The sequence below is a fragment of the Melanerpes formicivorus genome, unplaced genomic scaffold (assembly GCF_026170545.1).
Source record: "Melanerpes formicivorus ecotype bairdi unplaced genomic scaffold, bMelFor1.0.p_v2 SCAF_1, whole genome shotgun sequence".
Taxonomy (NCBI): Eukaryota; Metazoa; Chordata; class Aves; order Piciformes; family Picidae; genus Melanerpes; species Melanerpes formicivorus.
In genome coordinates, this window is record NW_027142353.1 from 16,783,550 (window position 1) to 16,799,371 (window position 15,822).

General features: G+C 38.9%; 1 protein-coding gene across 1 annotated transcript in view; it reads right to left on the reverse strand.

Moving 5' to 3' along the window:
• PCCA (propionyl-CoA carboxylase subunit alpha) overlaps positions 1-15,822 on the reverse strand; it is a 337,899-nt gene that overhangs the window by 152,076 nt on the left and 170,001 nt on the right. The window contains exons 17-18 of the mRNA XM_068163688.1: positions 10,370-10,480; positions 40-142 (exon numbers count right to left, since the gene is read on the reverse strand). Coding sequence (XP_068019789.1) covers positions 40-142; positions 10,370-10,480 — 214 coding nt within the window. The remainder of the gene's footprint in view (positions 1-39; positions 143-10,369; positions 10,481-15,822) is intronic.

Genomic DNA, 15,822 nt, shown 5'->3' on the forward strand with positions numbered 1-15,822 from the left:
AATGCATCAGCAGATCTGAGTTCCTAGAAGTGAACTTACCTTGGATTCCCTAAAAATTGCTGTGATCTCAGTTGCTCAGCCACATACAAAGACGCTGCTGTTGCCAGTAGTTCTCTTCTTTCAAGATCTGTCAACTCGTGTCCTAGTTTTCAGCATGCAGTTCAAAAAAAAACAAGTAAAAAAAAATTAGATAGCACAGACCAACACAGATACAAAAAAGTAACAACTCCCAGTGAAGACACCACTCAGTCCTTACAAACAAAACCTACGTTTTTCCCTCAAAATTAATATGAAGCTTAGCATAGACACTGAGTTTCAGAGTTTAAATTGCATGTTTTCATACAGGTCAGCCCTGCTGCTATCACTGGTACCTCTGTTAAAAACAAATCTGACAACTGCAAGAAAAAAAATTAAGCAATGCAGCAGCATCTTGATTTTGTTACCAGAATGTCACTGGTTGACATATTGTGCCTCATGCTGGTAAGGAATCCATCTGTACATTAGAACTTATTCAAAATATACAACATTCTTTCTCAGTACTTTACCTTGCACAGGCTACAGATTTTTCCAAGCAAATGAAATAATGCAACAGCATAAACCCCAGAAGTAAATGGGGATAAAACTACTTGTCAGCTATGGGTCATTTAGTACCATTTGTGTAATCATTAGTTTGTGACTAATTGAGTCAAAGTCATATTTGGCACTTCATACACAGAAAACAGCTCAAAGTAGCCCATGATCAGAAGGTAGGCAAGCTAATAAAGGTTTTGACAAAAATATGCAAACCAAGGTGATTGGAAGCAGATTTTTCCTCCAACCTAGTCTGGTTACAGAAAGTGAAGTTTAATTAGAAATTCTATTGCCCTTTCAGCAGGCAAAAAAGAACACAGTGACAGAATGCTGCCTCCCCATCTTTAGGCTAGAAATGTCGAAACAGAGATTTGATAAGAAAAGCTGGAAACTAGGTGGCTAAGACTGGCACCACCAGAACAGCAGAGCAGTCAAAACTCATGCAAAAGGAAACAAGTGGAAAAGTACTCAGACCAGAAGTTAAAGGTGATGTAGAAACAGACAAGAATTGCAAAACTAAATTATCATGGAGAAAAGAGGAAAATTTTATCCTCAGGAGATAAATTCTGCACAGATGAAAGCAAGAGTGTTTTAAAAGCCAGAGAGAAGAATAAGGCAATAAAGTTTTTAAAAAAATATAAAGGTTAAGACTGCAAAATCTACCTGAACTCAACTGCAACGCAGCTCTCAGAGTACTTTGTGTGTACGTATCAAAACAAATGCAATCATCCATGGCAAGCACAGATATGAAGGAACAGGGGGGAAGAAGCAGGGCAAAGGGTTCAGAAGACTGTATCTCCCTGAGCAGCTCTTCCCAAGGAGGCTCGTTTGCTTCCACTCCTGCAACACCCTCCTTCTACATCTCACTGCAGCACCACTGCATGTAATTTTAATTACCACTCCCCAGTAATGGTCCCTAGCAAGTGACAATTTCTATCAGTAGCATAAATTAAGATTAATATGATTTCAAAGGAAAAAAAACAACAGAATGGAAGCCTCTGAAAAGGACTGGAGCAGATTTTACAGTAACATGCACAATTTGAAAACAGGATGTCTCAGGCACAGTATCCATCATTCCACTGGAAACATTAAATTCAGATAGATAAAGAGGCTGCTTATGGTCCACCTTAGCAAAACAATCATGCCAAGGTGATGGAAACACATTCATTACAGTTCCAGCTAACAGTACAAAGGAGCTGTCATAGGCCAAAAAATGTAAATTTAAAAATAACAAAAGCCAGCAAATCTGCATTAATCAATTTCTAATTTAGTCCCTATCAACATATTCTGGCTAAAGATTACTGCAGCTTCCTTTGCTCCATGTTTATTATTTTTCATCTGCCTTGAAATGGAAACTGTCGTTGCTTTAACAAACGTTGAAAGGCTGAGGAACCAGCTTGAGAAACAAACTTGATCTTTCCTTTGCCAGTTACTAGAAAATCCAATTGCAAAGCAAAAGTCAAAAGATGCTGAACTTTTGCACTCCTTGTGTATATCTGCATACATATACATGTTTGTAGCAGCCTTATGTATTACACCATGCAGTAACATTCACGAGCTGGTGCAGAAACTTTCCAGTTCTCCAATTGTTTGCTTGCAGTTAGACAGCTCTAAGATAATTTTTCTGAAGTGCTGTACCTAACATACATTATCTGTTTACATGTTTCAGCTAAAGATACATCAAGAATCTATCCTAAAACCATTGCTTCTCAGTCATCCTGCCTAACACCCATGAGCAGTCAGTGTGACCAGAACTGCATGTTCTCACCTTCTCTAACACACAACAGTACTATCAACTCATGTAACAGAACACAGTATCACAGTATAACTAAGGTTGGAAGAGACCTCGAGGATCATTAAGTCCAACCTATCAACATAGACACCATGACTAGACCATGGCACCAAGTGCCACGTCCAACCTCCTCTTGAACACCTCCAGGGATGGTGACTCAACCACCTCCCTGGGCAGCCCATTCCAATGACCAATGACTCGCTCGGTGAAGAACTTTCTCCTCACCTCGAGTCTAAACCTCCTCTGGTGCAACTTGAGACTGTGTCCCCTTGTTCTGGTGCTGGTTGCCTGGGAGAAGAGGCCAATCCCTTCCTGGCTACAACCACCTTTCAGGTAGTTGTAGAGGGCAATCAGGTCACCCCTGAGCCTCCTCTTCTCCAGGCTAAACAATCCCAGCTCCCTCAGCCTCTCCTCATAGGGCTTGTGTTCAAGGCCTCTCCCCAGCCTTGTTGCCCTTCTCTGGACACGTTCAAGTGTCTCGATGTCCTTCTTAAACTGAGGGGCCCAGAACTGGACACAGTACTCAAGGTGCGGCCTAAACACGGTAAAACTCGAAAGATCCCAATTTGAAGGTTTTATTGCATGACCTTCATATGGCATGAAATCAATAACTGCTTTTGCACTTACTGTGCTGCAAAAACTATTTTCTCCCTGTATCTTCAACAAAAATCAAACGCCACTGAACAAAGGTCAATAATTTGAAACAGGTTAACAGCTGATCAAGACGTACATTCCCTGTTATTATCATGAACATGAAGAAACATATTTATCCACTTTCTCTATGTGTCACTATTTGCATTAATTATGTGTTATGGTTTGAGGCTGGATGCACTGATGTGGCAAGCAGAAAACTGGTCATGACTGTAGTACTCAGTGTGGAGTTTCTGAGAGATAATATAAACTGTTAACAAGAACATACCAAAATTAGGTTTTGGGCTTTGGCAATAAAGATATAATCGTACCACAGAACATCCTTAAGCATAACTCTGGAGGCATATCTTGGAAGCCTGATGAAAAGCTGGTTCCTAAGGATGGCAATTGACCTTTATTACCCAAGACAGACTGCTGTCAGTTCTACCTTGGTTTTCTGAACTCCAGTCCAATTTCCCTTGCCTTCTGCTCTTATTCTGCTGCTGTGGTCAGCAGAATTTTAAACAGCTTTGATGTTAAACTTCCAATTACATTACTGCATTTGGAAATAGACAAATCTTCCAGATAGTGATAGCTTTGTTTCATTTCAAGTATTATTTTACTTTAGAAACCACACCCCAGGATTTCAACTGGGTGTCTTAAGTTAATAATTACCATCAATAAAGCAAATAGTAATACAGCCTTTCACATTCACCCAGAAGAGGTTCAATCTGAAAACTAACAAAGGGACCTCTGGGCTATTTGTCCAAGTGCTGCCTTGACAGGGAGTGGAATTAGTTAAGTAGCAAAGGTTCCCCAGCTTCCAACATGGGAAATTCTGCTATTGCTCTTTCTTCCTCTCATTGCTGCAGTCTCCTGTGTCTCTGGGCTACACAGAGAATTCATTTCCACCATAAAATAAATGTAAGACAGCTCCCAGATCTGTCTGCTCAACCTGGGACATGCTTCTGCATTATCACTATCACCACTAAGCTGAATCATACAAAGTAAAAGAAAACAGGATTAATGGCTATAAAATTAAGTCACAACTAGGGGAGTAGAAGCACCATTGTTCATATTATCTAAAGGTATACTGCACACATCTATTACTATCATCTATTACTATTCATTTGACAAAACCCTGGTCGGAAGGAAACACAAGGAAGAAGTATTTCTCTCTCATTTCCCTGATGTTATGATTGCTTAAACCAATATTATCCCAGTATCCCCCAAGCTGAGTCAAAAAGGTTCATGCAATTACTTACATAACCAACTTCAAATTAAATTACATAGAAGGTCATTTTCCCCATAACAGTCTCATTTGCATTTTGTCCTGGAAACGTGCTTCCTACTATTAAATTACAGGAGAAAAACAAACACACACACACCAACAAGCAAAACCAAGCAAAAAAACAAGCCTTGGTTACGTGCCCTAGTCTGTTACTTCATACTTGCAAAGTGACTTGTTTTCTGATTGGGAAGAATAAAAATTAAAAGCAAAATAGGTAACATAGAATGTGCAATGCAAGCAATGTTTATATAATTCCTAGGTTCTTCTTTGGCTCAAGTTTTCCCCAATGGATTTTGAAGTTGACCATTACACACGGCATGTATACTACATAGACTGAGGCAGAAACCAAACTGAATGTTACTAAAGGATTTCATTTCTTCAGAAGTACAGCAGAGCTTTGCTCCACCCGGATGGTCACGGTAAAAGACAGCCAATACTCTCTGTGCATGCAGTCTCAAAGCATTCAGAATAGTGAAGATGTATTTCTCTCAGAAAGCTTGTGATCACTTACAAGGTGGATGCTATAGTATGCCGTAAGGAAATCTCCACTATTTCAAATTGTAAAGAGCTTAGTGACAGACCAAGATGTATCTCTTGGCTTCACTTGCCAGAAAAAGAAAGTCACATAAACTGTTAAGGCAGTTTTTATAATCCAGTAGCTTCCAAAATGAAGACAAAGATTAGATTGCAGTGTGGAAAAGAGGAATGGAATTAACAGCAGCTATCTTCTCCCTTCTAACAGTAACACAGTCATGAGAAGCTGCATTCCTCCCGCCAACAAGTAAGAAAAGCCTCCAGACTTTAAATTCAAAGTCATATGTATATTCACAATTCACCTAAAAAGTGCTTTCGTCCGTAACAGAATCACAAAATGACTGACGTTGCAGGGACTCCTTTGGGAGTTCTTTAGCTTATTCAGTGTGCCTCCCCACCAAGCAAATTCAACATCTAATTCAGAACAGGTTAAGAGGCTTGTGCAGTCAGGTCTTAAAAATCTCTAATTCATGACCACAGTCTCTTGCTCTGTTGCTGTGCAACTCACTGAAGAGCCTAGCTTAATTTTCTTGGGAACCCCCTTAGAGATATGACAAGGTTGCCATTAGGCCCACCCAGAACATGCCTATTTCCAGGCCAAACAAGCAGGTTCTCCCAGCATCTTCTCACAGATCCTCCCTCCCAAGCCCATCACCATTCTAATGGCTCTGGTAGATTTACTCAAGTTTATTGACATCTTCCTTATGTGCCATCTATGGGGACAATATTCTAGAGATGGTTTAATAAGCATGGAGTAAAGTGGAGTAATCATTTCCTCCAACCTAAACAATCGCAACAAACATCTGAAAGCCTTCAACTCACAGAGTCTCTGGAGCCAATACACAGCTCAGGGAAAGAGAAGCACTTCCTCTTTCTTCCCTTCTGTATTAGAAATCAGTTAACATAAAGGATTATCCATCAGAACTTCTGCTCTTTCTCTCCACTCAAGCTAGGTAAACATGCTAGACGAAGGGAAGTATAGGATTCTTTTCCCTTTTTTCCTTATGTTTTGGTACAACTTCTGCAATAATCTCTTGGAAAATGCACTACTACTCATTTGCACAGGATGTCTCTCCCAGAGAGACCTTGACTTTCATTTGGTCTGTCAAAGACTGTTCTTAGATCTTTGTGAAAACAGAGATACGTTCTGTGTCTATTTAATAGAATTAATAAATAGTATATTCCTTTCTCATCAGGCAGGTTAGGAAGTACAAATGCATACCAGGCAGTTTGGAAGCTGTACAAGGACAGCGCACCTGATAATACTCTGTCTAGTAGAATGGGCTACTTCTGCATGCTTGGCAAGTATTTGTATTGTGTAAGCAAAATGCTTGGAAGCTACTATGAGATAACTGTATTTGTAGCACCTGACATAATCAGTGTTGCTCCACCCACCCTCAGATCCACACTCCTCCCAAAACATGCATGTGTACCCAGAGCAATAACCCAGTCCAGCTGACTCACTGGCAGCCGGTATTCTAACTGTCCATCCCTCACATGCAGGCAACAAAAGGGTATCACAGCAGCTGTTTTCCCACATGAATTATGCCCTGAACAAGGTTACTTTCAGCACAGCAGTATTATAAAATAACTTACAATGAACAAACTGGCTTTGTTAATGGATACTTATTTCAAGAAGGGAAGGAAGACTTAAACTCTAATCATAAAAATTACTAAACATTCCCATTCTAGATGTCATTTGAAGTGGGCATCACAGGTTAATGGAAAAGCTGCAAAGATATTTCTAATTAATTTTTTTCTTATAGTAAAGGCCTACTAACAAAGGGTTTAGAACAAAATCCTTGAGACTGGAAAACAAAGCATCTCTGACTTCACTTTAAGTAAGATTAAATTTAATATTTACATTTGAAGGAAAATGCACATAAGACAGGGGCCAGTATTTCACGCAGCCACCAGAAAGAGCACAGCTGACATTCATTACTTACCATCAGTGTTGACTAACAGTGGCCATTGTGCGGTTCACAAAACAAATACACCCGGCTGTGCTCCAGCATGAATACAGCACACATCTGCACTGATTTTTTTTTTTTCCTTAGGTTAACCAAACTTAAAACACAGTATGGATTCCTATTGTTAACAACAGCACACATTTCTAGGTGCTTCCAAATCTACTTTGGCTACACATTGCTCTAATTTTTCAGATTAACCCAGATTTTTTTAATTCTTTTTTTTTTTTTTACAGCTGTATATCTTTTCCAACCAATAGTAAGATAATTATTTGATTTTTAAATCCTCCTAGCAAAATCGACCCTGGGCATTTATATTAAAAATTAGTTGAAGTGAAGAGAAGACTTACATTGCATAAATTAGTTCTTTCTTTCTTGCTGTTTGTACTTGTCATCTGCCCACCATCTGCTTGCCTTCAACAGTTCCCATTACAGTCTCTTCACTTACAGAAATATTTTTTGATAGGTACTTGAAAAAATACTGTCAAATTTGACTTTTTTTTTTTCTTAAGCAGGAAGGGTCTAAACCAGAGCATCTACATAATTACAAAGACTCCCAGTTACCTCAGCAAGCTTTGAATCTGTACTGACTTGAAATACAAATGCTTTATAATAATGACATCTTCAATTTTAACATTAAGAAGGTTAATGTATGCTTGCATTTGATACATGGAAACCAATACACAGCTCAGGGAAAGAGAGGCACTTCCTCTTCCTTCCCTTCTGTATTAGAAATCAGTTAACATAACGGATCATCCATTAGAACTTCTGCTCTTTCTCTCCAGAGAAGCCAGACTTTTCATACAAAGAAACAAAGTCTAATCATTTGTGGTGGGTTGAAGTTTCCCTCCGACATTAACTTTGCCAGACCAACTCAGTTAGAAGCAAATGAAGCAACATCTACACTCTACAATGGAATGCAATGAATATGTACAAAATATACAGCATTTACAATATCATACTGATATTTTCAATTAATAAACAGTACAAAGACCCCCCTGGCCAAGGACCAGGAGAAGCTACTAGCTTCTCCCTCCCTTACACCCCTGTAGAAAAGGGACAAGAGAAAGGAGCAGAGAAGTTAGACTTAGCTAAGGCCAGCCAAAAGCAGGTTATCTCTCCCAAGTGAAGGAAAAACAGCTGAGATCAGAAGAGAAGAGAAAAGGGAAGAATTGTTATGGTACAGCTCCTCTTATTCTAGATATTTACCCAATGAATTGGTTTAGAATAATCTTTTGTTTTCCTTTTTATGTCCAATAGTGATTTATTTATATTTTTCTACTTTTCTGCTCAAAATCTGTAACTAAATTTTAAAGGCGTAGCCTAAAACCACCGCATCATTGCACCTGTGTCATTCACTAGTTTTTACTATAAACTGGCACAGTATTTCTTCTTGTGTCTTCCGGTATCTAGAGCAAAAGCTTATCTTTAAGATTCTCTTAATACAATATTGTCCTTATTTACCTCAAGCTGCAAGACTCATCAGCCATTTGCATCAGTGTGTATGTGCACACAAATACGTGCATATACAGTTCAAGGCAGATGATCCCAAAACGTATTTCTTGTCACCTACAACCTGCAGGCCAGCAAGTCTAAGGAAGCTAACACTGCAATATAAAACATTAACACATGACTGAAAAACCAAAAGACAAGAGTGCCTTTCCACAGCCAAAATTACAAAGCAAGAGGTCTCCTCCTGGATCAGTAAAACGTGTCTAGAGCCTCTTACAAGCAGACACATTATCACAAACAAGGGTAGAACAGCTTATATTTTTGTTGTTCCCAGTTGTGTGAGGTGAGGCCATTTTTGTTATAAACCTATCTAGCACCTTTGGTTTTTTCCTCCATTCCTTTCTCCTTTTTCCCAGCCTGCCACTCACTTCACACATCTGCTGAAGTTCACCAGCTTCCTTCATGATCTAAGTCAACCCAAGAATTCTCAAAAAATTACTCCAACAAAAGCAGGAACCATAAAAAAAATGCAGTTTTCTGGCAGTTTAGAGAACTGAGTCCCTAAAAGGACTGAAGGAGAAAAAGGATTGAAAAGTCCCAGAACCATAAAAGAGGCAGAACATGGGATTCTGTATTAAAGTGTCAGGGAAGGGAGACAGACCAGCTAATCAGCAGCACTGAGCTTTCAGAGCAGATCAGAGTAACCTCAAATCTATGCTGGATAAAAGCCAAGTGAGTTACCCGAAGATTAGTTAAGTACACCTTAGCAAAGAAGACAAAGGAACATTTGAGCTTCAACCATCACAAGCTTACTTCCACCCAAAGTGACTAACTCCTATCCCTTTGGTCACAGTCAGGAGCCAATAACAAGCTGGATGGATTAATCTCACTTGTAGGACTATATCACATAGAGTTGCCCATTACACCATGACAGGAAGTAGTTCTGTGGATGAATAATCTTTGCACCAAACTCACACACCGAGTCCTGAGGTAAGAAAAATCTGTTCTGCTTCATAATGAGACTAGAAAGTGGCAAGGTGCCAGTCATGTCCAGTGATTGCCAATCTGGCAGTGTCATCTCCAAAGCAGGATGAAGATTCTGCCACATTGGATTAATGATGAATAAGGGAGAAAGGAATCTCCACAGGATACATAAAGGACACAAATATGATGAGCAATAAGTATTGTCCCTTTCTGTTTGGTTTTGGTTGGGGCTTTTTTCCAAATCATACAGAGGTACTACTTGATGAATTCTGGCTGAAGTGTGAGGCCTGTTTCGGACTGAGTCTCTGACCACACTGGTCAACAGTACATCTACAGTAGATTGGCTCAGAGAGAAGACAAACTTTTAAAACATGATCCTTGTGAGAGAAGAAGAATCTCTTTACTTCAACAAGGCCCTGGGCAACCTGGGCTAGTTGAGGATGTCCCTGCTGACTGTGGTGAGGTCAGACTAGATGACCTTTGGAGGTCTCTTCCAACCCGAACTATTCTATGATTTCTCTACCAACTGTTGTTACACACTTTTGCAGCTGAGTTGTTTAGTGTGCTGCAAAGAAACATTTGTATTTGTGTTTGTTAACCTACTGTATGAGTTGTTAATTTCAAGATGATGCCCATTACTGTGTGTAATGAGTAGTAAAACCACATTACTGAAATACTCAGATGAAATGACAGACCACTCTGAAAAAACTGCAGTGAATACAAAGGATGCTAAAGGGCAATTCTAAACATGCTGTACCAATTCACTTGAAAAGCAATAGTGTTGAATAATGAGAAATTTTATCTTCAGTTAACAGAAAGAACACTGTCTGTAACAAAGCACAAGAGCATGGCAGAGATGAACTGACGTTTATTTTACATACTTTGTACCACCTACATTTTTTTTTCCTTAACATTGGACATACACCATTTGTTATTTTGTCACTACAAGTACATATTGTGCCCTCTTGAAAGTGAAGAAAGTAACTGTTTCCATTATATTATTCACTATTTGAAAAATCTTAGTTGCATATATGCACAGATAAATTTGGGGGGGGGGAAGTAAAGCCTGATTGGGGACCACGTCAGTCTGTAAATATAGAGGAACACCACCTCTCAAGTGAAAAATAAACACTCCCAAACAGAACAAACCTTTGAAACCATCAGGATAGACTTCAGGCAGGAATTTCGTACTGATGTCTCCTTGAACAAAGCGTGGATGGATGATCACTTCTCGCAGTAAAGAAATATTGTGAGCCACACCTGCAAACAAAAAGTCAACACAAAATCAAGCACACATATTAATCAAACTACAGTAGGAAACAACCTGTAAAAATATGAGCTCTTTATAGAGTAAGTAATTGTTCACAACTTAGAGATCACAGAAGAGATGTAATCAGTATCTATATGTGCCCAGATGGCCAAGAAAGCCAATGGCATCCTGGCTTGTATTAGAAATGCTGTGTCCAGCAGGGGTAGGAAGGTAATTGTCCCCTTGTACTTGGCTCTGGTGAGGCCATACCTCAAGTACTCTGTTCAGTTTTGGGCACCTCAATGCATGAGAGATGTTGAGGTGCTGGAGTGAGCGCAGAGGAGGGCAACAAAGATGGTGAAGGGCCTGGAGAATAAATCTTATGAAGAGCAGCTGAAGGAGCTGGGACTGTTTAGTTTGAAAAAGAGGAGGCTGAGGAGAGTCTGCAAACTGTCTGAAAGGACATTGTGGAGAGGCTGGTGCTGGTCTCTTCTCACAGGTAATTGGTGATAGAACAAGAGGGAATGGCCTCAAGCTGCCACTGGGTAGGTTTAGACTGGACATTAGGAAAACTTTTTTCATGGGAAGAGCGGTAAGGCATTGGAATGTGCTGCCCAGGAAGGTGGCTGAGTCACCAACTCTGGGTGCAGTGCTTAGGGATATGGTTTAGGGGTGAACCTTGTACAGTAGGGTTATCGGTTGGACTGGTGATCATGAGGGTCTTTTCCAACCTGAATGTTTCTGTGATTTTGTGATCATTTTTGTTCACTGCTCCCTCAAGATACTATCCTTAAATATTCCATTTAATCAAGAAGTCAACTTTCCAAAATTTTACCCCATCAAGGCTAATTCAAATATCTGGTAAAATAAATGACAGCAACAGAATTTTGGTTCAGTCCTAGCAGATCTGGGCAAGACCAGACTCATGTCCTTGAAATGACAGATTATTCATGATTCTATCAGCCCAGTATCAGTAAACACTGGTGCACCATGACATCCTGATACCTTACATATGCACAATCCAGTGAAAAATAATGTGCCAGATTACGCTCAAATTACACTAAAGAAAAACAGTAAAAAATATTATCACTTATACATAATTTTGTAACATTGTTATCATTTATAAGAGATTCTTTTATCAAATGCCCCATTCCTCCTTTAGCACCATTCCACAATCCTGCTAGGAATACAGCCTCTCCCTCTCCCCACATTTCTTTAATTGAAAAATTATGATGAGTTTCTATAGCCACCTTTGTCCTTTGACTGTCACACTTCTTTTCTGAACTCCATCTCCTTCAATTCCATTTCTCAGCCTTATCCTCCCATTTTTATTTCCCTTCTTCCCCTCCTCCTCCCATTTTTATTTCCCTTCTTCCCCTCCTCCTCCCATTTTTATTTCCCTTCTTCCCCTCCTCCTCCCATTTTTATTTCCCTTCTTCCCCTCCTCCTCCCATTTTTATTTCCCTTCTTCCCCTCCTCCTCCCATTTTTATTTCCCTTCTTCCCCTCCTCCTCCCATTTTTATTTCCCTTCTTCTCCTCCTCCTCCCATTTTTATTTCCCTTCTTCTTCTCCTCCTATGATTTTTATTTCCTTCTTTCCCCCCTGCTTTTTGTGCCAACAAACACAGATAACTTCTAACAAATTCAATCTAAATTTACACAGCTCAAAGGATGCTGCCAGAGTCAGTCTAGTAGTTGCACACAAAACAGTAAGTCCTCTGCCCCTTCCTCAGAGATGAGAAGATTGTTTTCTCAGACAGGAAAGAAATAAACCATATCCCATTTCCAGTATAGGCTGGAAAAAACAATCAGGAGTACATGTCAACAGAAGATATGTACTCAGGATAGTTAACACTGGAAAAAGATTTTCTAGGGAAAGATTCTGGAGTCAGTGAAACCACTTCAAAACAGGTTGAAGAAATACCTATCAGGATGCAAATATAGTTGGCATGCCTTAGTTCAAGCAGTCACACTAGATAACTTTCTGAAATTCTTCAAGCATTATTTTCCTTTTAATTTAACATAGCTGTGTAACTAAGCTCGTTACTCAAGGCTAAACTGTACTTTGCCAGAAGCACTTAGTTTATTATCAAGTATGGTGGTTATTAGAAGTCATTTCATTGAAATATTAATTAAAAGTAAGTCTTCATAGAAGGTGGGAGAGGAAAGGAGGTACAAAAAATACCTGAGAAAAAAAACCCAGATAATTTATTTTATACCTATGGCACTCCAAGCAATTTTCAAGAAGGTAAGATTCTCCTTTTAGAGCAGCACACAGGAAAGGAAAGTTTAAGACAATGCAGAAAGACAAAAGAAAAAATACCACCCTTATCTCTCTTCTCAGTTTTGGAAAGAGACTGTAACCTAAAATTTGAGGGTCTGCAACAGTTCAACCCCAACATGGCCACAGAATAACCTTGTCTCATAAACATTAATTTTTCCTAAGAGAAGCTGAAATAGACATGCAATTCAGGAGCATGAATTGCAGGTCTATGCAGCTATCACATCTATTCCAAGTAGGGATAAATGAGGAAGCTGCAGTAGGAAAAGTGGTTATCCAACCTCAGCTGTGCAGTATGCGCACTCTCACCTTTCAGGAAATACAAAGTAATTCACATTCTTTCCGTTCAGTGTCAGAGGGACAGGCAACTACAAATAGCTTTGCGTTTGCCAGGTCACATGAACTTTGCTGTTAAGTGCACACCATGAGATACAAAAGGTGGCCTGGCATACCACAAACTAGTTTATCTCGTGGAAACTTGTACACCCATAACTCCTGTAAAGCACAGGATTCTGAACTTTACATTTAGGTATGCCTACATACAAGTCATTATGATTAATAGTGATGATGTGACTCTGAAAGTTATTTGCACTTTTTGTCTAATAGCTCCAGTTTAAAATACCATGAGTAAGAATTCGCTGCAAACTCAGGTCTCCCAACTGTACATTAAGCTATTTGTATTTTTTTCCATACTGAAATCTCACCAAAGCAAAGATACCAGCAATACAGCAACTGTGAATTCGTGGGACTAGAGTAGGAGATTCTTTTGCATTCCTACTTCATCTCCCTTTGTGTTTTTCCAGTTTAGAAGCATGAGTAACATTCTTGTTATTTTATGTGCAGACCAGTTCAAACAGTTTTAAAGCAGTCTGCTGCTGGTGTGAATTTTCAAGCTCTCTGTGTGGCCGTCACTGAAACCACCTTCAAAACACAGAGTCAAAGTCGGACTCAACCCCACTGAATCACGAAGTTAGAGCTTTAAAGACTAGTTCATGAGCCATTTAAGTAGCACATTACACAACCAGTTCAATGATAACAAGGCAAAAAGTTTGACCATTTGATTAAAAGAGTACGAGCCTCCCCACTGTCTATGACCTAGATTGTAACTCATGGGTCCTGGTTTCACAAACACTGAATGAAATGCATATTGCATCTCTTCTAAACAATTTTTAAAAAACTATTATTAATATATCTTTGGCTGCTACAAACTCCCTCCAAAGTTTTCCATTTTAATAGTAAACTGAAATAACACAGAAATTTTAATCTATTAAGTACAGCTTCAGGACTATAAATAGAAGACAAAAGAGGAGCTCTGCAGTGCTCTCCGACTTTGACTGAATCCAGGATTTAAACACACTACAACGTGTAACCAGATCATCTCATGTTTTTATTTCCTAAACTGCTGTAAGATCCCTGGTGAGATGATGGCTGATGACAGCTGACAGAGAGCTGGGTGTCTTTACTGACTGCCCCAAAAACTTGAAATAAAAAAAATACTATGAGTATCTTCATTATTTCCCACTCAAATACATCCAAAGAATCAGAGGCTTCTGCAATACTTTAAGCTCCAGAATTCGTTAACAAGTTTGTAGAGCAGACACATCCAGGTGTTTGGGAAGCAATATAACATAACGTGTATTTTACACAAGTAAATTAAAATTTTAGTATGGAACAGTTTCATTTTAAAGTCTCAGTCTCCATGACCATTACATGAGCAACTACTGCACGGCTGATCTACTTCTTAAAACTGAGTTGATACCTTTACTGATGTTCCCAATCCTATGGCTTTAAAAAAGGAGGGGGGAAAAAAGCATGAGTGTAATCCTTCAGAAGTCTAGAAGTTTTAGATTTGCAATTTAGCATGACCTCTGTCAAAGTTCATAAGGTCTCCATCTGTGTGTGAGTAACTGCTAGGCTACAGAAATATGGACCCCTAGAGCAGCTTGCTCCTGACTACCTGCTGCTTCCAAAACACTGGCCAGACATTAGCCCCACACTCTCACAGGATCAAACAGAGGCTAACAGGCAGTGCTTATTTCATGCAAAGTTAAGACACTAAACTGAAGTGTATTGTATTTATGTTGCAGTGTTTTTTGGGGAATTTCTCGTTTTCTTGACCTGGTCTGCAGTCTGCCAGGAACAAAATCACATTTGTTAACTTGACAAGCCATGACAAGCCATGGCATTTCCAACAACTAAACAAAATTCTAAACTATATCAATTTATTTCCCCTCCAGAAAACGAAATTTCACTTCAGCATCATTTCTTTACACTGTTAAGACTGATGCAGAACTGCAGGCACAGTCATATCCTTTTATCTAAGTCAAAATATAATAAAAACATCTAATAATCAATGTTCTTTGTATCTCTATTATTTTTTTCACTTGGTTGTATTCTTTATACAATATTACATCAATAGAAGCTCAGTTTAAGATGTACTTCTTGGATGTTAGTTTTGACATACTATTTTCTAGAATACATTTATAAAAGAGGGAGGACTAGCAATTAACTCCTGGAAGGCTAGAGAAATAAAAACAAAAAGTATTTTTGTGTTTTATGTATAAAAAGAACATATTCCTGAGGTTCAATTAATTTTCTGGTTAAACTGTAGCTATTGCCTAATGAATACACCAAATAATCACACTGTTGACCAGAGCCAATTAGTAACCACAATTTGAAGAAGTCCCCACTGAAAAAAATTATTTATTTATTTATTTATTTTTATATAGATATATATAATCTCAAAATAAATTACTCCCCATACTGCCTGTCTCCCTATGTTGCTTCCTTTCCTTCCTCATTCTCTGGATCACGTCTGCTTTATAGCCTTGCAATATATACCTGTTTCTTTATGAACTTACAAACTTTAGCCTAACTCCTAATGTCTCTTTCCAAGAAAACACAAAGGCAATAAAATTAATTTTACAGAAAACAAAAATTCTGTAAGAGGTTTATGAACAGGATATCACACCATATCTTTTACCCACTAAAAATCAGAACTTGGAATGCCAAGGCACAAAACTACAGGCAACATTTTTGCTATAAATATTTACTGCCACTAAACATATTCAG